The sequence below is a fragment of the Eumetopias jubatus genome, unplaced genomic scaffold (assembly GCF_037043125.1).
Source record: "Eumetopias jubatus isolate StellerSeaLion01/CBP00866 unplaced genomic scaffold, mEumJub1_p1.0 scaffold_4, whole genome shotgun sequence".
NCBI classification, from domain to species: domain Eukaryota; kingdom Metazoa; phylum Chordata; class Mammalia; order Carnivora; family Otariidae; genus Eumetopias; species Eumetopias jubatus.
In genome coordinates this window covers 189641992-189667781 of record NW_028274810.1, presented here as the reverse complement: position 1 = coordinate 189667781, position 25790 = coordinate 189641992, and the positions used below count along the sequence as shown (strand labels likewise).

At 38.1% G+C, this 25790-nt stretch overlaps 1 protein-coding gene across 5 annotated transcripts in view; it reads right to left on the bottom strand.

Annotated features, from left to right (window-relative positions):
• PRKDC (protein kinase, DNA-activated, catalytic subunit) overlaps positions 1 to 25790 on the bottom strand; it is a 241412-nt gene that overhangs the window by 32716 nt on the left and 182906 nt on the right. For all 5 annotated transcript variants that reach the window (XM_028118983.2, XM_028118984.2, XM_088022831.1 and 2 more), the window contains exons 66-68: positions 24731 to 24955; positions 22848 to 22956; positions 21148 to 21259 (exon numbers count right to left, since the gene is read on the bottom strand). In XM_028118983.2, coding sequence (XP_027974784.1) covers positions 21148 to 21259; positions 22848 to 22956; positions 24731 to 24955 — 446 coding nt within the window. The remainder of the gene's footprint in view (positions 1 to 21147; positions 21260 to 22847; positions 22957 to 24730; positions 24956 to 25790) is intronic.

The window sequence follows — 25790 nt, the reverse complement described above, 5'->3', positions numbered from 1 at the left end:
TCATGTCAGTACCACTGACAAGGACCTTAACATATAAAATCCATCCCTGATCAATATCAACTAAGTTTTTTATTCATCCAGTGACTAATTTCCATTTTCTTAGAAATACTGTGGCCAGATAGACTAGCATGTCCCATACATCTCTTTCTTTTGTTTTGTTGTTATTCCCAAGATACAAGCCTCTCTAGTCATCTATCTGCTTCTGTGTTCCTAGCCCCCTACCCAACACACAAGCGCCCCCTCCCTCCCAAGAGCTCCTGTTTTTTTTTAAATTTTTTATTGTTATGTTAATCACCATATATTACATCATTAGTTTTTGATGCAGTGTTCCATGATTCATTGTTTGTTCATAACACCCAGTGCTCCATGCAGAACGTGCCCTCCTCAATACCCATCACCAGGCTAACCCATCCCCCTACCCCCGTCCCCTCTAGAACCCTCAGTTTGTTTTTCAGAGTCCATCATCTCTCATGGTTCGTCTCCCCCTCTGACATACAGTCTTGCACAATTCACAGCGCTCACCGTAGCACATACCCTCCCCAATGTCTATCACCCAACCACCCCATCCCTCCCACCCCCAACCATTCCAGTAACACTCAGTTTGTTTCCTGAAGGAGCTCCTGTTTTTTAAGCTTTCACTGTTTTTAGTTAAAAGAATAAACAAGAAAAAGTGGTGTAAGATAGGTATTTGATAAATATTTGAGGAATAATTATGAAACATGCTTTGAAACATAAATGTTACACTATCAGTATGAGTAAAGTGCCCTGGGCTCACAGAAATAGGAAGGGGGGGCAACAAGGTGAGGTGGATTAGTTTTCACAAAATGAAAGACTTTTTCCTGGACTTTGAAAAATGCATTTAATTTCATGTAGTAGAGGAGCTAAGGAAGTTCTAGATAGAAGAAACAAATTAAAGAAGGCAGAGAAGTGTTATGTGTGTGACATGTTCTTGTATCAGACTGGTGAGGATGGAGCCAGGAAGAGAACCATCTTCCCAAAAATAACAAAGTTCTCGCTCTTACATGACAGCGTTCACATCCTACAGCCCATCCTTCTGCTGATAACGCTATGGATAAAATACCAAATACAACCACCCGAGATCACTGAGAATGAATACAAGATGGCAGACTGTGAGAAGAAAAGATGGCGGAGGAGTAGGGGACTCTATTTCAACTGGTCTCTGGAACTGAGCTGGATATCTAACAGACCACTCTGAGCACCCAAGAAATGAGTCTGAGATGTAAGAAAATAGATCTGAATCTCTACAAACAGAATATCGCAGGCGGTTGCTTTTGAGGTACGAAGCGGGGAGCCGTGATTCTGCAGGCAGGTATCGGAGGATAAACGGCAGCGGGAGGGAGCCTGGTTGTGGGGATCCTACACCACCGGTGAGTGACAGCCTCACGTGCTAGGGACGGGGCACAGACTCACAGACTGGTAGCGGCAAGGAAAGGACTTTAGGGCAACCCCCTGGGGACAGAAACCGGGAGGAGTGGGGTCATGCGTGTAAACTGGGAGCGGCTGGCGGTTTTATAACCACAAAGGGCAGAGATGTGCCTCGACCTGGAGGCAGGACTGGGGGAGCTGCGGAAGGGCGCACAACCCTGGATGCTGCAGTTTATGGAGGCACAGACAGAAATGGAGACAGTGTGGCCTGGAGAGCTCACTGAAGAACAGACTGCGATCTCTCTGCTCTGAGGCAGAGGGTTGGAAATGGTCTCTTTTGCTCTGACTCTCGGAAGAGACGTGGAAAGCCACCAGAGAAAGCCGCCAGAGAACAAAAGCCCCAATAAACTGATTCCCACTGAGCCCATCCCCCACCACAGGGGGGTAGGGCAACTCCGCCCAAACAGGGTTGCCTGAGTAACAGCACGGCAGGCCCCTCCCCCAGAGGACAGGATGGGAAGACAAGAAGCAGCAATCTTAAGGTCCCTAGAAAACAGATGCATCTTGCTTGGGTTCTGGTCAATAATTTGGAATCTATACATTCCCTCAACCACCCATCAAGAGAATGACTATGAGGAACCCCCAAATTAGGAAAGATTCAGAGATTATGACTTATGCCACAGATTTACAAATGGATGCAGATATAACCAAGATGTCAGAAATGGAATTCAGGCTAGCAATTGTGAAGACAATTGCTAGAATGGAGAAATCAATTAATGGCAACAAAGAGTCTCTAAGGGCAGAAATGAAAGCTGAATTGGCAGAACTTAAAAATGCTATCAGTGAGATCCAATCTAATCTAGATAATCTAACAGCTAGGGTAAGTGAGGCAGAAGAACAAATAAGTGACCTGGAAGAGAATTTAAATGATAAAAAGGGAAAAGAGGAGGCCAGGGAAAAACTCAGAATCCATGAAAATAGAATCAGAGAAATAAGTGGCACCATGAAGCGTTCCAATGTCAGAATAACTGGAATCCCGGAGGGAGTGATGAGAGAGAGAGGACCAGGAGATGTATTTAAGCAAATCGTAGCTGAGAAATTCCCCAATCTGGGGAATGAAACAAACATTCGTGTCCTAGAGGCAGAGAGGACCCCTCCCAAGATCAAGGAAAACAGGCCAACACCCCGGCATGTAATAGTAAAACTCGCAAATCTTAGAACCAAGAAAACCATCCTAAGGGCAGTTAGGGGGAAGAGATTCCTTACATACAGAGGGAGGAACATCAGAATAATGTCAGATCTATCCACAGAGACCTGGCAAGCCAGAAAGGCCTGGCAAGACATATTCAGGGTACTAAACGAGAAGAACATGCAGCCAAGAATACTTTATCCGGCAAAGCTGTCATTTAGAACGGATGAAAAGGAGCAGAGCTTCCAAGACTGGCAGAAACTGAAAGAATATGTGACCACTAAGCCGGCCCTGAAAGAAATATTAAGGGGGGTGCTATAAAAGGAGAAAGACCCCAAGAGTGATATACAACAGAAATTTACAGGGACAAACTATAAAAACAACGTCTTCACAGGCAACATGATGACAATTAATTCATATCTTTCAATAATCACTCTCAACGTGAATGGCCTAAATGCTCCCATAAAACGGCAAGGAGTTGCAGATTGGATAAAAAGACAGGACCCACCCGTATGCTGTCTACAAGAGACTCTTTTTGTTCTTTTTTTTAAAGATTTTATTTATTTGACAGAGAGAGACACAGCGAGAGAGGGAACACAAGCAGGGGGAGTGGGAGAGGGAGAAGCAGGCTTTCCTGCTGAGCAGGGAGCCCGACATGGGGCTCGATCCCAGGGCCCTGGGATCATGACCTGAGCCAAAGGCAGATGCTTAACGACTGAGCCACCCAGGCGCCCTTTACAAGAGACTCATTTTGAACCTAAAGATATATCCAGACTGAAAGTGAAGGGATGGAGATCCATCTTCCATGCCAGCGGACCTCAAAAGAAAGCTGGGGTAGCAATTCTTGTATCAGACAAATTAGATTTTAAACTAAAGTCTGTAGTTAGAGACACAGAAGGACACTATATCGTTCTTAAAGGGTTTATCCTATAAGATGATCTAACAATTGTAAATATCTATGTCCCCAACATGAGAGCAGCCATCTACATAAGCCAACTGTTAATCAAAATAAAGTCATATTGATAACAATACGTTAATTGTAGGAGACCTCAATACTCCACTCTCAGCAATGGACAGATCATATAAGCAGAAAATCAACAAGGGAACAAGAGCTTTGAATGATACACTGGACCAGATGGACCTCATAGATATTTACAGAACATTCCACTCTAAAACAACAGAATACTCATTCTTCTCGAGCACACATGGAACTTTCTGCAGAATAGAGCACATACTGGGCCACAAATCAGGTCTCAACTGATACCAAAACACTGAGATTATTCCCTGCATATTCTCAGACCACAACGCTTTAAAACTGGAACTCAATCACAAGAAAAAATTCGGCAGAAATTCAAACATTTGGAAGCTAAAGACCACACTGCTCAAGAATGTTTGGGTCAACCAGGAAATCAAAGAAGAACTTAAACAATTCATGGAAATCAATGAGAACGGAAACACACTGGTCCAAAACCTATGGGATACTGCAAAGGCGGTCCTAAGGGGGAAATACATAGCCATCCAAGCCTCACTCAAAAAAATAGAAAAATCCCGAATTCACCAACTAACTCTACACCTTAAAGAACTAGAGAAAAAGCAACAAACGGTGCCTAAGCCATGCATTAGAAGAGAGATAATTAAGATTAGAGCAGAGATCAGTGAGTTGGAAAGCAGAAACACAGAAGATCAGATCAACGAAACTAGAAGTTGGTTCTTCGAAAGAATTAATAAGATTGATAAACCACTGGCCAGACTTATCCAAAAGAAAAGGACCCAAATTAATAAAATTATGAATGAAAGGGGAGAGATCACAACTGACACCAAGGAAATAGAAACAATTATCAGAAATTATTATCAACAACTATATGCCAATAAACTGAGCAAAATGGATGAAATGGAGGCCTTCCTGGAAACCTGTAAGCTGCCAAGACTGAAACAGGAAGAAATTGACAACCTGAATAGGCCAATAACCAGTAACGAGATTGAAGCAGTGACCAAAAACCTCCCAAAAAAGAGAGTCCAGGGCCTGGTGGATTCCCTGGGGAATTCTACCAAACATTCAAAGAAGAAATAATATCTATTTGACTGAGGCTGTTTCAAAAAATAGAAACGGAAGGAAAACTTCCAAACTCATTCTATGAGGCCAGCAATACCTTAAACCCCAAACCAGGCAAAGACCCCATCAAAAAGGAGAATTTCAGACCGATATCCCTGATGAATATGGATTCCAAAATCCTCAACAAAATCCTAGCTAATAGGACCCAACAATACATTAAAAGGATCATCCACCACGACCAAGTTGGATTTATCCCCGGGATGCAAGCGTGGTTCAACATTCGCAAATCAATCAATGTGATAGAGCACGTTAATAAGAGGAGGGAGAAGAACCATACGGTCCTCTCAATTGATGCAGAAAAAGCATTTGACAAAATACAACATCCTTTCCTGAAAAAACTCTTCAGAGTATAGGGATAGAGGGAACATTCCTCAAGTTCATAAAATCAATCTATGAAAAACCCATAGCGAATATCATCCTCAATGGGGAAAAGCTGAGAGCATTCCCTTAAGATCAGGAACACATCAAGGATGCCCACTCTCGCCACTATTGTTCAACACAGTACTAGAAGTCCTAGCAACAGCAATCAGAAAACAAAAAGAAATAAAAGGTATTCAAATTGGCAAAGAAGTCAAACTCTCTCTTTTCATAGATGACATAATACTTTAAGTGGAAAACCCAAAAGACTCCACCCCCAAATTACTAGAACTCATACAGCAATTCAGTAATATGGCAGGATACAAAATCAATGCACAGAAATCAGTTGCTTTCTTATACACTAACAACACAACTGTAGAAAGAGAAATTAGAGAAACGATTCCATTTACAATAGCACCAAAAACCATAAGATACCTCGGAATAAACCTAACCAAAGAGGTAAGGGATCTATACTCTAGGAACTCCAGAAAACTCATGAAAGAAATTGAAGAAGACACAAAAAGATGGAAAAATATTCCATGCTCATGGACCAGAAGAATAAACATTGTTAAAATGTCTATGCTACCCAAAGCAATCTATACCTTCAATGCCATCCCGATCAAAATTCCAATGACATTTTTCAAAGTGCTGGAACAAACAATCCTAAAATTTGTACAGAATCAGAAAAGACCCTGAATCGCTAAGAAAATGTTGAAAAAGAAAAACAAAGCTGGGGGCATCACGTTGCCTGATCTCAAGCTATATTACAAAGTTGTGATCACCAAGACAGCATGGTAGTGGCACAAAAACAGACATATAGACCAATGGAACAGAATAGAGAACCCAGTTATGGACCCTCAACTCTATGGTCAAATAATCTTTGACAAAGCAGGAAAAAACATGCAATGGAAAAAAGACAGTCTCTTCAATAAATGGTGCTGGGAAAATTGGACCACCACATGCAGAAGAATGAAACTCAACCATTCTCTAACAGCACACACAAAGATAAACTCAAAATGGATGAAAGACCTCAATGTGAGACAGGAATCCATCAAAATCCTAGAGGAGAACATAGGCAGTAACCTCTTTGACATCGGCCACAGCAACTTCTTTCAAGATACATCTCCAAAAGCTAGTGAAACAAAAGCAAAAATGAACTTTTGGGACTTCATCAAGATAAAAAGCTTCTGCACAGCAAAGGAAACAGTCAACAAAACAAAGAGGCAACCCACAGAACGGGAGAAGATATTTGCAAATGACACTACAGATAAAGGGCTGGTATCCAAGATCTATAAAGAACTTCTCAAACTCAACACCCAAAACACAAATAATCAAGTCAAAAAGTGGGCAGAAGATATGAAAAGACACTTCTCTGAAGAAGACATACAAATGGCTAACAGACACATGAAAAAATGTTCATCATCATTAGCCATCAGGGAAATTCAAATCAAAACCACATTGAGATACCACCTTACACCAGTTAGAATGGCAAAAATGGACAGGGAAACAACAAATGTTGGTGAGGTTGTGGAGAAAGGGGAACCCTCTTACACTGTTGGTGGGAATGCAGGTTGGTACAGCCACTTTGGAAAACAGTGTGGAGGTGCCTCAAAAAGTTAAAAATAGAGCTACCCTATGACCCAGCAATTGCACTCCTGGGTATTTACCCCAAAGACACAGATGTAGTGAAAAGAAGGACCATATGCACCCCAATGTTCATAGCAGCAATGTCCGCAATAGCCAAACTGTGGAAAGAGCTGAGATGCCCTTCAACAGATGAATGGATAAATTTGTGGTCCATATATACAATGGAATATTACTCAGCCATCAGAAAGGATGAATACCTAACTTTTACATCAACATGGATGGGCCTGGAGGAGATTATGCTAAGTGAAATCAGTCAAGCAGAGAAAGACAATTATCATATGGTTTCACTTATTTGTGGAACATAAGGAATAGCATAGAGGACATTAGGAGAAGGAAGGGAAAAATGAAGGGGGCGGAATTGGAGGGAGAGATGAACCATGAGAGACTATGGACTCTGAGAAACAAACAGGGTTTTAGAGGGGAGGGGGAGGGGGGATTGGTTAGCCTGGTGATGGGTATTAAGGAGGGCACATACTGCATGGAGCACTGGGTGTTATACGAAAACAATGGATCGTGGATCACCACATCAAAAACTAATGATGTATTGTATGGTGACTAAGATAACATAATAATAATAAAAAAAGATGGCAGATTGTTATGTGCAGGGAGGCCAAAGGTACTGTCATTAGGATGAGTTTTTGTTTTCTCTTTCTTTTTCCAGTTTTTCCATGAGGGTAACCATGGCTGATAAGGGGTATGGTAGCCAGAGTGACTAAGATTCCGACAGGAATCCTGCTGTATTGTGCCCGGAGAAACCTGCAAGGGAACCTAGGCAGACCAAAGGTTGTAGTGGAAATCTTGGAAGGGAGAGAGCCAGAGAAGAGGCCCTCTAATTCTATATATGAAGCCACACAAGTTTCAACCTCCCTCCTAAAATATGCATGTGTAGGATTGACTGGAAACAGTGATGGAAAGGCTTGAGTCCTGAACTGAGATGTAAATCAAGAAGGCAAGACACAGTCCACTATCCAAATCTAACTGGGCTGACTGCTTGCTAAAGCAATAATTCCTGAGAATTATAATAGAGCTCAGAGTCTACAGAAGGTAATATTAACAATTTCTAAGATCCAAAATTATTTGATATACAAAGAACCAGGGAAATATATCCATTCTTGGTAGAAAAGACAGTCAACAGATTCAACTCTGAGATGATCCATATGCTGGAATGATCATAAACAACCTTAAAGCAGCTTTAAAAAAATTTTTTATTTATTATTTTAGAAGGAGAGTGAGTGAGCGGGGAGGGGTGGGAGTGGTAGAGGGGGAGGGAAAAGGACAAGCAGTCTCCACAATGAGTGTGGAGCCTGATGTAGGGCTTGATCTCACAACCTTGAGATCATGACATGAGCTGAAACCAAGAGTCAGATGCTTAACTGACTGAGCCACCCAGGCACCCCAAGCAGCTATTTTAACGATGCTCCCAGAGGTCAAAAAAATAACATGAAATAATGGAAAGGCAGCTATCTCAGTAGGAAAAAGTAAGTATTAAAAAGCCAAATGGAAATTTTACAACCGAAAAAATAAACTAATAAAAAATTTGCTACATAAACTTAAAAGATGAATTAAGACAACAGAGGAAAATGACAGTGACCTTGAAGATAGTTCAATAGAAATGATCTAATCTGAAGAATAAAGAGAAAAAAAGATTGAATAAAAATGAACAGAGCTTCAGGGACCTGTGTAAGACAATGTCAAAAAGTCTTAATATATATATAATGGGCACCCCACAAAGACAGAAAAATTGTAGCAAAAAATATTTGATGAAAAATAACAGAAAATTCCCCAAATTTAGTGACATAAATGTATAGATTTGAGAAGCTCAGGAAACCTTAAGCAGGTAAATTCAAAGGAAACTATACCTGAACATATCATAATCAAACTGCTGATAGCCAATGATAAAAAAAAATCCTGAAACCAGTCAAAGAATATGATAGATTACATACAGGGGAACAACAATTTGAATAATCTTACTTTCCCTTACTTTCTCTTTAGAAACATGGAGGGCAAATGATACTGCTGAGGAGGAAGGGGGATCCACCCAGAATTCTATATCCACAGAAAACATTCTTCAGGAAACACAGTGAAATAAAGATATCTTCAGATAGAGGAAAACTAAGAGAATTCACCAAAGGCAGACCTAAACTACAAGAATTGCTTAAAGGAAAATTTTCAGCTAAAGGTAAATGATATTGGAGGAAAACTAGGGTCTTTACAAACAAATAATGAGCATAAGAAATAGTAAGTATAAAATGACTTTCTGTCTCCTCTAAGTTCTTTCAAATATGTATGACTGTTTTGCTTTATATATTAAAGCAAAAATATAATATTATCTATTAATGTTTTCACTATATGCTACATCATACATTATATCGACATATAATGATAAAAAGGACATTTCATCAGGAAGACCTAGCAATTATTGATGTGTATATTCTTAATAACAAAGTTCAAAATACAGTAAGTAAAAAAAGAATTAAAGAGAAAAATAGACAATTTCACAAAGTAAGAGATTTTGAAATCCCTACGTATCTCAGCAGCTGATGGGATAGACAAAAAAATCAATAAAGACATAGAGTTCTGAAAAATACCATCAACCACCTTGATCAAATTGAAATTTATAAACATTACGTCTAAGAACAGCATAATATACAGTGTTTTCAAGTACACATAGTATATTTACTAAAATAGACCATATGCTAAACTGTAAAACAAGTCTCAATAAATTTTAAAAAGCTAAAACCATGCAGAATGTGTTTTGTGACCACTGTGGAATTAATTTAGAAATAAATGAGAGACAAAAAAACCCCTTCACCTATTTGGAAATTAAAGCACTTATAAGTATTTCAAGGATCAAAAATGAAATCACATGAGAATTAGAAAATATTTTTTAAGATTTTATTTATTTATTTTATTTATTTAGCTTGCACATGTGCAAGCTGCCGGGGGCGGGGGGTGGAGAGGGAGAGGGAAAGAATCTCAAGCAGAATCTCAAGCAGACTCTCTGCTGAGTGCAATGCTTGACGTGGGGCTTGATCCCATGACCGTGAGATCATGACCTGAGCCAAAATCAGGAGTCAGACACCCAATCAACTGAGCCACCCAGGAGCCCCAGAGAATTAGAAAATATTTTAAATTAAATGATAATGTAAATACTATATATCAAAATTTGCAGTATGCAGCTAAAGCAGAGCTTAGAGGGATGCATGTAACTTTAAATGTTTATATTAGGGGAAAAAAGTATAAAATCAACCATCAAAGTTTCCACCTTAAGAAACTAAAAAACGAAGAGCAAAGTAAGTCAAAAATAAGTTGAAAGAAGAAAATGCTAAAGATGAGACCAGAAATCAATGAAATAGAACACAGATATTAAAGAAAATTAGCAAAGTTGAAAGCTGGTCCTTTGCGAAGATCAACAGAATTGACAAACCTTTAGCTAGACTGATCAAGAAAAAACAAAGAACACAAATCACCAATATCAGGAGTGAAAAAGGGGTTCCCACCACAGATACTGCAAGTAATAAAAAAAATAAGAGAATAATATGAGCAACTTTTTGTGAACAATTTGACAACGTAAATGAAATGGAAAAATATAGTGAAAAATACAATTTAATAAAATTGACACAAAAAGAAACAGAAAATTTAAATAGCCCCATCTACCGAAGAAACTGTGCATTATCAAAAATCTTCCCCAAAGGAAAACTACTAGTGTCTCACTGGTGAATTCTATCAAATATTCACGTAAGAAATAAGAAGGATCTTCTTACATAAACTTTTTCCAAGGAAGAAAGAAGGGAACATGTCCAACTTATTTTATAAACCTAATACCAAAACCTGACAAAGACATTATAAAAAAGAAAATTACAAACCAATATCCCACTTGAATATACACAATAAAATTCTTAACAAAATGTTAGCAAATCTAAGAATATATAAAAAGGATCATTGTAACCACACAAGGTTTACCCTCAAAATGCCACATTTGTTTCATATTAAAAAATCAGTCAATGTAATAAACTACAAGGAGGACTGGCATCATCATGATGGTGACATAGGTCATTCTTGACTTCAGTCTCCCTCAAAAAACAAAAACAAAAACAAAAACAAACAAAACCAACTAACTACTATTCATAGACAAGACACCACTGAGAAAATCTTAGAACACAGGGGTAAGCCTGAAACACCACAGAGACTCAGATGGATCACATAAGAAGAGAAAAAGGAGCAGCTACTGTATGACTGTATGGTCCCTACCTCAGGATGGGACAGTACCACACCAAGAGGGCTCCGCCCCCAAGTCTGAAGTTTTTCTAGTAGGAAAAAAAGAGCCCGAGAGGGACATCTAGTTACCCCAGCGTTGTGGTTTGCAAATCAGGAAGCGCGCTTGGGTCTCATCTCTTAGGGATCATGAAGGAACCTGCAGCAGAACTTGATGACTGGGAATCAGACTGTGACAGAAAGGGGGTTTGGGCTTACAGCAACCAGCACTCAGATCTTGGCAGATGGAGTTCCTACTCATAGCAGTGCCCAAGTAGAAATTCTAACCAGTGGCTTGGCTTATCTGTGGAGCCAACACAGTGGCCCAGTCTGACCAGGGAAGTAGGCAGGGCACAGGTCTGCCTGATGTTAGACCCCAAACAACAAGCTAATCTGCCAGGGGAGGGAAGCTAATTCACAGCTCCACCTATTTCTGAGTGTCACTCTTGGTCCTATCCTACCTGACCATGAAACTTGATTAGAGCACCTAGGAAGCTGCTTAACCCAGCAGCACTTGGGCAGAAAGTCCACACAAGCAGAAAGTCCTGCCTGTTTACAGAGCCAAGCCAGTGGCCCCAACTGCTGCACAGTTCTGCCTAATTTGCTTCCCAAATAAGAGCCTTGCCTGCTTTGGTATCTGTTCCGTGTCCCCCATCCATGCAGGGAAGCTAATTAGTAGCCCCACCCACTGCTGAATACAGCCTCCAACCCTGCCAATCCTATCCAATCCCAGTTCCTGGGAATCTGTGAAGCTAACCCTGCAACTCCTATTAAATTGGCACTTGAATGGAGAGCCAGACCAGCAGCCCTGTGTCTATAGGGGCAATATGGTGACCCCATCTGACCAGAGAGCTTGATGCACAGTTCTGCCTGATTTGGTCTCCTAAACAAAGGCCCTTGCAAGCCCTAAGGGCCTGTTCTGAAGTCCCAACCAGACAAGAAAGTGAATTTATAGCCCCACCACTGCTGAATACAGCCTCCAACCTAACCAGAGCTGACCAGGAATCTGCACAGTCCATCCTGCAACTGTGATTAGAGCAGCACTTGAGCAGAGCACCTGATGGGTGGCCCTATCCATCTACAGAGCCAGGACAGTGGCCCACCAGGCCACAGCACTTGGTACACAGTTCTGCTTAATATGGTTCCCAAACAAGAAACCTGCCCACCTTGGGGCTTGTATAATGGCCCTGCATGGGCAGGGAAACTCATTTGTTTAAACCCACTACTGAATAGAACCTTCAGCTTGCCTGCCCATGGAATCTAACCAGAGTACACAGGAAGCTGTGTAGCCCATCCCATAGCTCCATTTACAGTAGTACTTGAGCAAAGAGAATAGCCAGTACTTCTCCCTCTCTGCAGGGCAAAACGTGGCTTCCTCTGGCAGGAAAATGCAGTGTTCATCCCTGCCTGATTTGGGCCCCCAAACAAAGCTCTGCTGGCCTTGGGGCCAATTTGCTGTCCCACCTTGGGGTGAGGGGAAGCTAATTCAGAGCCCTGCCCACTGCTGAGTATAGTACTTAGTCCTGACTATCTAGAAGACTGACCAGAGAATAGAGGAAACTGCAGAGACCATCCTACAGCTGCACTTCAGTAGGGAAACAAGTCAGCAATTCTTTTCAGTTGTTTGCAGCCAGTGGCAACTACCCCACCCCAACTGCAGAACTTGGGCAGTGGCCTCACCCTAAAACATATCCTAAGATAATCCCCACCTGCTCAAGGATGCTACCAGCTGACACATCCAGAACCCCAAGCTGAGCTGACTGGTGAAGGACTGTTTCTGTCAAAGCAAACCTGTAAAGTCTGGAGGAGGAGACTTACTCAATTGTGTAGACACCAATGTAAGAAATCAGGATCGTGAAACATCAGATAAACATGACACCACCAAAGGAAAATAACAAAGCTATAATAAATGACCCTAAAGATATGGAGATCTATGAAATGTCAGAAAAAGAATTCAGAATAATACTTTTATAGAAATTTAGTGAACTACAATACAGAAATAGACAAACGAAATTAGGAAAACAATGCGTGAACAAATGAGAAGTTCTATAACAAAAACAACAAAATAGAAACCATAAAACAAAATAAAACAAAAACCAAAAAACCAGTAATCCTAGAGCCAAAGGTTACTAAGACTGAATTGATGAATTCACTAGAAAGCAGACCTGACCATGCAGAAGAATCAGTGAAATCAACCAGAGAAGCCCCCCTCCCGCCACAAAAAAAGATAAAGAGTAAAGAAAGTCTATGGACTTATGGGGCAGCAAAATGAAATAATAAACCCATTATGGGAATGCTAGGAGAAGAGAAAGGGACATAAAGTATATTTAAAACAATTAATGGCTGAAAACTTCTCACAAACCTGAGCAGAGAAATGGATTTCCAATCCATGAGGCCCAAGGGACCCCAAATAGATTGAATCTGAACAGGGCTACACCAAGACACATAATTAAATTATCAAAAGTCAAAGACAGACTTTCCGAAAGCAGCAAAAGTGACACATCATATACAAGGGAACCTCCATATAAGACTATAGGTGGAGTTCTCAAAAGAAACTTTTCAGGCCAGAAGACAATGGAATGATATATTCAAAATATTGAAAGAAAAAGCCTGTCAACCAAGAATACTATACCTGGCAAACTTATCCTTCAAAAATGAAGGAGAAATAAAGACCTTCCTGAACAATCAAAAGTTAAGGGAGTTTATTCACCACTAGACCTGGCTTATAATAAATGCTAAAGGGAGTTCTTCAAGTAGAAATAAACCACTGCTAATTAACATCATAAGAACATGTGAAGTTATACAAAACTCACAGGTAATGGTAAATATAGAGCCAAAGTCAGATTCTCTAATATGGTAATGGTGGTAATTCACTTATAATGCTAAGTTTAAATTAAAAAAACAAATGTAGGGGCACCTGGGTGGCTCAGTTGGTTAAGCAACTGCCTTTGGCTCAGGTCATGATCCTGGAGTCCTGGGATCGAGTCCTGCATCAGGCTCCCTGCTCAGCAGGGAGTCTGTGTCTCCCTCTGACCCTCCCCCCTCTCATGCTCTATCTCATTCTCTCTCTCAAATAAATCTTTAAAAAAATAAACAAATGTATTAAAAACAGTAACTACAGTAATCTGTTATTAGATGCACAATATAAAATATATAAATTATAACATTAACAACTTAATACATGAGGAGCATGAGGAAGTAAAAATGTAAAAATTTAAAAATGCTATCGCAGTTGTCAGCTTATAATAGGATATTATAAGATATTTTATGTAAGTCTCATGGTAAACACAGAGGAAAGGTCTTAGTAATTACAAAAGATCATGATAAAGAAGTCAAAGTATATCCATACAAACAGTCATCAAATCACAAAAGACAGCAAGATAAGAAGCAAGGAACAATAGATCTACAAAACTGTCAGAGAACAAAATGGCAAAAGTAAGCCCTTACCTGTCAATAACTACTTTAAATGTAAATGGATTAAATTCTCCAATCAAAAGACACAGAATGGCTGAATGAATAAAAAAACAAAATCCAACAATATGCTGCACACAAGGGACTCACTTTAGCTTTAAAGACAACACTGATTGAGAGTGAAGACATGGAAAGAGATATTTCAAGCAAATGGTAACCAAAAAAAAAAAAAAAAAAAAATCAGAGGTAGCTATATTAAATCAGACAAAACAGACTTTAAGCTCACCACAGTAAAAAGATGCAAAGAAGGTCATTATATAATGATAAAGTGGTCAATCCATCAAGAAGATATAACAACTGTAAATATTTATGCACCTAACACTGGAGCACGTAAATATATAAAGCAAATACTAAAAGGAAAATTAGAGAAAAATACAGTAATAGTTGGAGACTTTAATATCTCACTTTCAAAATGGATAGATCATTCAGAGAATCAATAAGGAAACAGTGTTTGTGCACAACATTATAGACAAAACTATAGACTACAGACCTAACAAACATAAACCATGGAGAAAAAGCATATGATCAATTAAACAGATGCAGAAAAAAAGTATTTGATAAAATTCAACACCCATGCATTCGTTAGAAAAGTAAAAGTGCTGAAGAAGCCCAAGTTTGAATTGCGAAAGCTCATGGAACTTCATGGTGAAGGTAGTAGTTCTGGAAAAGCTTCTGGGGATGAAACTGGTGCTAAAGTTGAACGAGCTGATGGATATGAGCCACCAGTCCAAGAATCTGTTTAAAAGTCAGACATTTAATGGTGACAAATAAAAAAATCACATTTGTGATGTTTAAAAAAAAAAGAAAAACAAAAACAAAACTCAGAAAATGTGAACAGCAAATAACTGGAACACTGCTGAAAAACATAAAATACCTAGGAACAAATCTAACAAAAGACATCTAAGAATCCTTATTGAAAAAAAAAAGTCACTGAAATTAAAGGAAGAGGTAAAATTTTTACTATTTGCAGGTGACATAACACTATATATAGCAAACGATAAAGATGCCAACAATAAAACTATTAGCAGTATTAAATGAACTCAGTAAAGCTGTAGGATACAAAATTAATATACAGAAACCTATTGCATTTCTATACACTAATAATGAAGTAGTAGAAAGAGAAATTAAGAGAACAATCCTATTTACAAATAAATACACTGTAAGGAATAAAATATCTAGGAATAAACTTAACCAAGGAGGTGAAAGATCTGTACTGGGAAACATTGATTAAAAAAAATGGGGGTGCCTGGGTGGCTCAGTCGTTAAGCATCTGCCTTCGGCTCAGGTCATGATCCCAGGGTCCTGGGATCAAGCCCTGCATTGGGCTCCCTGCTTGGCAGGAAGCCTGCTTCTCCCTTTTCCCCTCCCCCTGCTTCTGTTCCCTCTCTCGCTGTGTCTCTGTCAAATAAATAAATAAAATCTTTAAAAAAAAATGAATAGGACACAAACTAATGGAAAGATATTCCATGCTCATGGATTAGAAGAACCAGTCTTGTTAAAATGTCCATACTACCCAAAGCAATCTGCAAATTTAATGCAATCCCTATCGAAATACCAAAAACATTTTTCACAGAACTAGAACAAATAATACTAAAATATGCATGGAACCACCACAAAAGATCCCAAATAGCCAAAACAATCTTGAGAAAGAAGAATAAAGCTGGAGGTATCAGAATCCAAGATTTCAAGATATACTACAAAGCTACAGTAGTCAAAGCAGTATTGTACTGGCACAAAAACAGACACACAGATCAATGGAACAGAACAGAAAGTCCAGAAATAAACTCACCCTTATCATATGGTCGATTAACCTATGAGAAAGGAGGCAAGACTATACACTGCGGTAAAGACAGTCTCTTCAACAAATGATGCTAGGAAAACTGGTCAGCTACATGCAAAAGTGTGAAACTGGACCGCTTTCTTATGACATACACAAAAATAAACTAAAAATGGATTAAAGACCTAACTATGAGACCTGAAACCATAAAACTCCTAGAAGAGAACACAGGCAGTAATATCTTTGACATCAGCCATAGAAACAATTTTCCAGATGCCTCCTCTGGTAAGGGCAACAAAAGCAAAAATAAACTATTGGGACTATACCAAAATAAAAAACTTGTGTACAGTGAAGGAAACCACTGACAAAACAAAAAGGCAACCTAATGAATGGAAGCATATGTTTGCAAATGACATATGTGATGAGTTAATATCCAATGTGAACAGCAAATAACTGAAACACTGCTGAAAAACATAAAATACCTAGGAACAAATCTAACAAAAGACATCTAAGAATCCTTATTGAAAAAAAAAGTCACTGAAATTAAAGGAAGAGGTAAAATTTTTACTATTTGCAGGTGACATAACACTATATATAGCAAACGATAAAGATATAAAGATATAAGAACTTACACAACTCAACACCAAAAAAGCAAATAATCTGATTTTAAAAATGGTCAGAGGATCTGAATAGACGTTTTTCCAAAGAAGACATACAGATGGCCAACAGACACATGAAAAGATGCTCAAAGTCGCTCATCATCAGGGAAATGCAAGTCAAAACCCCAATCAGTAAATAAATAAATAGACGGAGAAGAGAAGGCTCTTCCTTACACTAAGAGGTAGACCTCATTGTCTACACCTGTCTACACCTGTCAGAGTGACCAAAATAAAAAACACAAGAAATAACAAGTATTGGTGAGGATGTGGAGAAAAAAAAACCCTCATGCACTGTTGGTAGGAATGTCAACTGGTGCAGCCACTGTGAACGATAGTATGGGGGGCGTTCCTCAAAAAATTAAGAACAGAGCGTCCATGTGATCCTGGAACTTCACTACTGGGTATCTGAAGAAAACGAAAACACTAACTTGAAAAGATATCTGCACTCCTATGTTTATTGCAGCATTATTTACAATAGCCAAGATATGGAAGCAACCTAAGTGGCTGCTGACGGATGAACGGATACCGAAGATGTGGTATGTATACAATGTAATATTAGTCATAAAAAAGAATTAAATCTTGCCATTTGCAACAAAATGGATGTACCTAGAGTATAATGCTAAGTGAAATAAGTCAGAGAAAGACAAATACCATATGATTTCATTCATATCTAGAATTTAAGAAACAAAACAAATGAACAAACAAAAAAAACCAGACAAACAAAAAACAGACTCTTAACCACAGAGAACATAATGGGGGTTGCCAGAGTGGAGGTGGGTGGGGCATGGGTGAAATAGATAAAGGGAATTAAGAGTACACTTAAAATGAAAAGAAATTTTTTTTTAAAGAAACCTAAATAAGCCTAATTAGAAAGACATATATTCATGAATTGGAGAACTCTATATTGTTAAGATGGCAATTCCCAAACTACATCTAGTCAACAAAATCCCAATATGTCAGTGCTTTTGTTTTTGGTAGAAATTGACAAGCAGTTTTCTAAAATGTATATATAAATATAAATAACCTAAAACAAAGTAATTTTCATAAAGAAAAAGAAAGCTGGAGTAGTCACCCTATGTGATTCAAGACATAAAGCAACAGTAATGAAGAGAGTTTGACATATGAAAAAAAATGTGTATATAAACAAGTAATAGAATAGAGTATTCAAAAACAGACCCACACACATATGGTCATTGATTTTCAGAAAAGCTGTTGAGGCAATTCAATTATGAAAAGACTTTTGAACAATGGGACTAGACAACTATATAGCCATATGAAAAAGCCATATGAACATCATACCATCTACCCACCTCACACCATCTATAAATATAATCTTGGGATCATAGACCTAAATGTAAGAACTAAAACTATAACATTTCTAGAAAAAACATGGAATAATTTTGCAAGATGTGCCTATAATATCAGTTTGAAGGGGCTCCTGTTGGCCAAATCTGAGACAATTTGGACATGATATAAATAAGAACATTAATGGATTATATTCCATTAAATAAAATTGGAATCCATGATTCTATATTGGTAACTAAAATTTAAGTAAGTAAATAAATAGAGAAGAGAAGGCTCTTCCTTACACTAAGATGTAGACTGATAAACAGAACAAGTGGTGGAGCTAGAAAATCATCACCTTGTAACTATCATTGTCAAGATTGGTTCTGGCTAAGAGTCATGCACAGATACAAAATATAAAGGGTTAAGTCTTATGAGAAGCAGGATATATGCATGTTTCAAAGCATCTCTCACATTGCTGAAAGTGAGAAAAAAACTAGGCATTAAAACAACAACAAATCCCAAGCATTACACACTGGAGAGACGAGACAATATTTTTTCTAAGTTCTGCTTTTTTATTTTCTTATTTATGTATTTAAGGTTTTAATTTTAATTCCAGTTGGTTAACATACAATGTTAAAGATGTATAATATAGTGATTCAACACTTACATATATCATCCAGTGCTCATCACAAGTGCACTCCTTAATCCCCATCACCTATTTAACCCATCCCCCCACCTGCCTCCCCTCTGGTAACCATCAATTTGTTCTCTATAGTTGAGTTTGTTTCTTGGCTTGCCTATTTCCCTTTGCTTGTTTGTTTTGTTTCTTAAATTTCACACACAAGTGAAATAAATATGATATTTATCTTTCTTTGAATGACTTATTTTGCTTAATATAATACTCTCTAGCTCCATCCATGTTGCAAATGGCAAGATTTTGTTCCTTTTTATGTCTAATATTCCATTGTGTGTGTGTGTGTGTGTGTGTGTGCGTGTGTACACAAACACACATTACATCTTCTTTATTCATTTGTCAGTGGATGGACACTTGGGCTGTTTCATACTTGGGCTATTACAGATAATGCTGCTATAAATATTCAGGTGCACGTATCCCTCTAAGTTATTATTTTTGTATCCTTTGGGTAAATACCTAGCAGTGCGGTTGCTAGACTGCATAGTACTTCTATTTTTAACTTTTTGAGGAACCTTCTTACTGTTTTCCACAGTGGCTGCACCAGTTTGCATTTCTACCAATAGTGCAAGAGAGTTCCCCTTTCTCTCTATCCTTGCCAACACCTGTTATTTCTTGTATTGTTGATTTAGCCATTCTGACAGGTATGAGGTGATATCTTACTGTAGTTTTGATTTGTATTTCCCCAACGATGAGTGATGTCGACCATATTTGCATGTGAGACAATATTTTAACCAGGCAATAAAAATTACTATCTCCAGTAAAAAGCACGCAGACACTCTGTGCTTCCAGATGTGATACCCTGAGAATAATACTTTAGTTAAGTAATATTTTAACTAGGGATGTATCACCTGAATATAAATGTGAGGCTACACAGACAAACTCAAATTGACGAACATTCTTCTAAAGTGTCAATGTCATGAAAGATGGCTGAGGAAATGTTCCAGATTAAGAGGCCACAAAGACATATTTATTAAATGCAGTATGAGATTCTGGACTGGATTCTGTCTTAGAAGGGCATAAAATGCTTTAAAGAACATTAATGGGACTATTGACAAAACTGAAATTGGGGCTGTAGATTAAAAATGAAAACAGTGAAGTTATTATTGTACTGAAGTTATATGAGAGAATACTTTTTCTTAGGAAATGTACACTGATGAAGAGATAAAGAGACATATATATGCAACTTAAATTCAAATGGTTCTGAATATACTTATGTATGCATGGGGAGAAAAAAAGCTGACGTGGCAACATGTTAAAAGTGTTTAAAAACAGTGAATCTGAGTAAAAGATACAGAGGGGAGTTCTACTTTTCTTACAACTTTTCTATAGATAAGTTATCTCAAAATAAATAGTAAAAAAAATACAAAAAATAAAAACTATAAAAAGTAAAAAACAAAAACAGACCAAAAAAACCCACAAAAAACACTGTAGCAGCAGAGGAAATAGGATATAATGGTAAGGGGTGCCTGCATGGTGCAATCGGTTAGGTGTCCAACTCAGGTCGTGATCTCAAGGTCATGAGATGGAGCCCTGCATCGGGCTCTGAGTTCAGCGTGAGTCTGCTTCAGATTCTCTCTTCCTCTCCCTCTGCCCCTCCCGCTTGTGCTTTTTCTCTCTCTCTCTCAAATACATACATAAATAAATAAATCTTAAAAAAAAGGATATAATGGCAAGAACACCAAACATAGCGTCACAGTCCTTGAGTCCTAGTTACTGTGTATATTTGCATAAAATAGTTCACAACATCTCTGATTCTGGTGCCTTGTCTCTGAAATATATGGCTAGTATCTGCCTCATGGATTATCCAGGATTGTCACAGGGCAAGGAAAAACTGAGCATATGAAAATGATCTCAGGCCTGGTAAAGTGATACATACAGTTATGTAACAGAGTCAGGAGTGTCAAAAATCCAATTTATAATAGAATAATAAAAAAATCACTGAGCAGTGTTTTCTTTGCTGCCATTTCACTAGCTAACATTCAGCCCTGAGACAGAAGCAGATGGACCACTGCCCCCACTGCTCCCCTGCCTTCTCTCACTGCCAGAAGGATGTTCATTGCCAACCTCCCAGCACATGATAAATTCAATGTTAGTGGGCTGCAATCTCCTCACAGAGGACAAGCTGGGACAAAAGACACACTGCTGAAATGGAGAGTCTTCTGAGAACTAAGAACTTACATGGGAAATCAGCAAGATGAGAGCTATCTACAAAAGACTCAAATCCCACATTTTCTTAAACCATAGTTTTGGAGAAAAGCCTTTCTGACAATTTCAGAAAAAATCCATATTCAGATGAAAAAGATCACATCTTACCGGTTTGTGATGATGTCATCCCAGATGTTCATTGGGTCCATTTTAGCATCTGGGTATCTGTTTGTCCAGGTTTTTATAAGTCTCTTAAGGGGAGCTTGAGATGATAAACTACCTAAAAATATTAGAAGATGACTATATCCACAGCTCAATGACAAGACCAATTTACAAAGTTGGGCTGCCATTGGTAAATAGAAACTTAATTCAAATTTCTTGACCAAATTAAAAATTTTTGTCTTTTACAACAGGAACAAAAAGTTACCACAGTAAACCTAATACATTTTGACAATCAAGACTCAATTTCTTAAGGACATAGAGTAAGACTGGGGAAATAAACATACAATTTTTAAATTTAGCATAGGTTCACAGTCCTTCATCCACAATTCCAAAATTAAAAAAGCACTGAAACTTGAAAAGTTTCATAGGGTTGCTGCCAGTTTTCTTGTTGGCAAAATCTGATATGAATCAGCATAGGGCTACTTATAGTCTTGGTTTATGCCATTTATGTGAATATTCACCTCTTAAGCTGGAGACACATCACTGTGTTGAATGACGGAATACTGTCCCAGACTCTGGTATGTACATGATAATAATTAATAAACAAAGCAATCTGGCCTTAAGAGATTCATGATAACTCTCAGAAAATTTAAATTTCACATTACTAATGTTTAAAGCTTTAGTTTTCTCTCTTTCTATTGGTGGGAAAGCAGTGGTTAAGAACAAAAGCTTAAATCGGACAGTCCTGGGTTCAAGATCAGGATCTTTCCCACATTAGATTAGGCAAGTTATTTAACCTATGTTTCTATAAAATGAGACAAAAAAAATCTAAATCTTGTAAGGCTTTCATAAAAACTATGTAATATAGAAAAAAGAGATTAAGTCCTGCAAAGTAGAAAACACTTAATGAGTGATCATTAATTATGTCATTAACAATATGTACTTGAAAAAGAATTCTCCAAATTTAAAGCAGAGTATGATTAGCTGTAGATATGTATGAATACCAATTTTTATTAGTACTCTGAGAGCATCTTTCATTTTTATTTTTAATTATTCAGCATACAAGCAGAAATTCCAATTTATAACTAAGATACATACCTGATGCAAAGATGTACTCTTTCCCTTTGACTCTGGATGGCCTCCCATAGGTGCCAGGATAAAATCTACTTGCTGGCAGCAGAAAGACCTTCAGGGTCTGCACACTGCTGCCAGCAGCTTCACCTCCCCTCAGGCCAGGGCATGTGGCACCCAGTCATTGAACTTCCAGCCCATCTGGGACACTGCAGGCTTTCTATAAGACAGAACTTCTGCGAGCCCCTGTCTTTTACACACTCAACTCAGGCACTTCCTCCAGGAGCCTCCTGTACCCTTCAGTCCAGGGCAGATTCTGTTATCCATATTTGACATGGGACTTCCCTCTGCCTCAGTAGTGATCACATTGTGTGGGGATTACCCCATTCTTTTGAAAGCTTTTTCAAGCTAGGCAATATGTTTTATTTGGCTTTGCATCCCCAGTGTCTAGAATAGTGCTTGACCATTTTAAACATTTATTTCAATGATGTCAAAATATGTATTTGTAGAATGAACTCAAGGTATTTTCCAACCCATATGTTAAGAGACATGTACTTTTACTAAGTAAAAAAAAAAAAAAAACCAAAATTTTTCCATAATTATAAAAGAAAAAAAGGTAGGTTAAAAAAAATTACCTTGTCTGCTTATAAAACTGATGAACTCCTGAATTTCTATTATAGTTTGTACAGACTGCAATTTGGTGAGTCTACTTCGGTGTAAGAGGACATCAATACTTGAGTAATTCTAGAAAAAAGATATTTAACACTGTTTATAAATCAATTTACTACTTTAAATTTTAATACAGTTCCCTAAAACATAAAATATCACAACTACCCTATATCAATTACAAAATGTGTCTCAGAGTAGTTAGCTCACAGAAATAATTAACAAATGGTTTAAGTTTTAAAAATAATTTAGGTTTTTTAATCTCATTTTGGTTCAAAGAAGTCAACAAAATCAATATAATTAGGCATCATTGCCTCTATTCACCACCAATTTTTAAAAATCACAATGTCCTAGAATATAAAACTGCCAACTACAGAAGACAATTACTTCTTTGATAAACTTCCCTTTGAGTGTACTAAACAAATTCAAAATTTTGGGTGCCTGAGTGGCTCAGTTGGTTGAGTGACCAACTCTTGATCTTGGCTCAGATCTGGATCTCACCATCATGAGTTCAAACCCCACAATGGCTCCAAACTGGCCATGGAGGCTACTTAAAAAATAAATAAAATTACACCAGTTAGAATGACAAAAATTGACAAGGCAAGAAACAACAAATGTTGGAGAGGTTGTGGAGAAAGGGGAACCCTCTTACACTGTTGGTGGGAATGCAAGTTGGTACAGCCACTTTGGAAAACAGTGTGGAGGTGCCTCAAAAAATTAAAAATAGAGCTACCCTATGACCCAGCAATTGCACTCCTGGGTATTTACCCCAAAGACACAGATGTAGTGAAAAGAAGGACCATATGCACCCCAATGTTCATAGCAGCAATGTCGGCAATAGCCAAACTGTGGGAAGAGCCGAGATGCCTTCAACAGATGAATGGATAAAGAAGATGTGGTCCATATATATAATGGAATATTACTCAGCCATCAGAAAGGATGAATACCCAACTTTTACATCAACATGGATGGGACTGGAGGAGATTATGCTAAGTGAAATAAGTCAAGCAGAGAAAGTCAATTATCATATGGTTTCACTTATTTGTGGAACATAAGGAATAGCATGGAGGACATTAGGAGAAGGAAGGGAAAAATGAAGGGAGGGAAATCGGAGGGAGAGATGAACCATGAGAGACTGTGGACTCTGAGAAACAAACCGGGTTTTAGAGGGGAAGGAGGGGGGTTGGGTTTGGCTGGTGATGGGTATTAAGGAGGGCACGTATTGCATGGAGCACTGAGTGTTATACAAAAACAATGAATCATGGAACACTACATCAAAAACTAATGATGAAATGTATGGTGATTAACATAACATAATAAAAAATAAATAAAATAAATAAGTAAATAAATACAAAATAAAGACAATGAGTGGGTATGCTTTTCTGATCAATACAAGCCAATGATAAATGTTAACAGGCTCTATAAAGACATTGACTTTAAAAACAAACATCAAAGTTTCTCATAAAAGCAAAAAAGAAAGAAGGCACAATGGTAAACGAACAGGGAAAATTAGTTCATGTTCTTCACAAAGCAACCAAACTTTCATTCAGCCAAACTAGATGAAAAGTCTACCCCCAAGTGTTCTTTAACAGTGTGAAAAAGATAAAAACCTAAGGAAAAACAAAAAAAATGGAACTTTTTAAAACAGAAAAAAAAGGGATTAAAAATGCATTAAAACAAAGGACAGAGTGAAGAGATTTTAGAATAAACTGGAAGAACAGAAAAGAAGGAAATGGGTGGTATCAAATAGTAAATGAAAATTTTTGCTTGTTGATTTTTTTTATTCAAGAGTTTACTGACTTTTAAAAGTATCATAGAAATGGTACATTTCAGACTGGTGCATCTGCATTACCTGCATGAAAATCTGAATGCAATTTTCAATATAATATTTGGCTCTGTCAACATCATCTTGTAAGATGTAAAGAAGACTCAATTCCTGACTATAATGCAGCTCTATAAGAGCCTTCTGAAGCTCTTTGTTCACAGCTTCATCAATAAATGTCAGCAAGGACTGGTCAGCCTCCCCTTGAAGCAGTAACTTCAGCTTGCTGCGGATCATGTAAGGTAGATAGGTCTCCTAAGGAACAGAAAACTCTACTTGTAACTTTAGAAAGCCAATATGAATATGCCTAATTATTTTATAATATCCTTTGGTATGATTTTTTAGGTCAAGATTTAGAGCTAATGTGATGTCTGATGTTTCAAACCTAAAACTTTAACTTTTAAAACATGTTCACTTAAAATTATTCATTTTGTAACCACAATAGACATGGGAATATGTTCTGTAGAAGATGAGAACCACTTTTACCTGCAAGATCATTGGGTGTTACATACAAGTGAGGAATCTACAAGCACAGCCAAGACAGCTGTATTGTGGGAACCAGGTGAGCCACTTCCCTCCAAGAGTCTGGGTTATCCCATGGGAGGGGAACCATCCCACTCCAGGGGCCAGGGCTATCCCATGCGTAGCCTGTGACTCAAGGCAGAGACACCATGAAATTTTCTTCCACGAAGTCATAGCATGGATGTTAACATTTATTTTTAAATGCATCCTATTTATTTGGAAAGGGTCAACCAAAAGTGGAAAGAGATTTAAACATTACGGAGTTCATGGGGAGAGTTGGGCTATACAAATATCCTAATACTTCACAACTACTACTTTGTTTTTTAAAAGTTTTAAAAAACTTCATTAATTAGAAAACAGCTTACCACCTAAAATATTTATCTTAGTGACCTGAAAAATAATTCTACTGGGGATGCCTGAGTGGTGCAGTCAGTTAAGCACCTGACTCTTGGTTTTAGCTCAGGTCATGGTCTCAGGGTCGTGTGATCAAGCCCTGAGTTGGGCTCCACACTGGGTGCAGAGTCTGCTTCAGATTCTCTCTCCTTCTCCCTCTACCCCTTCTGCTTGT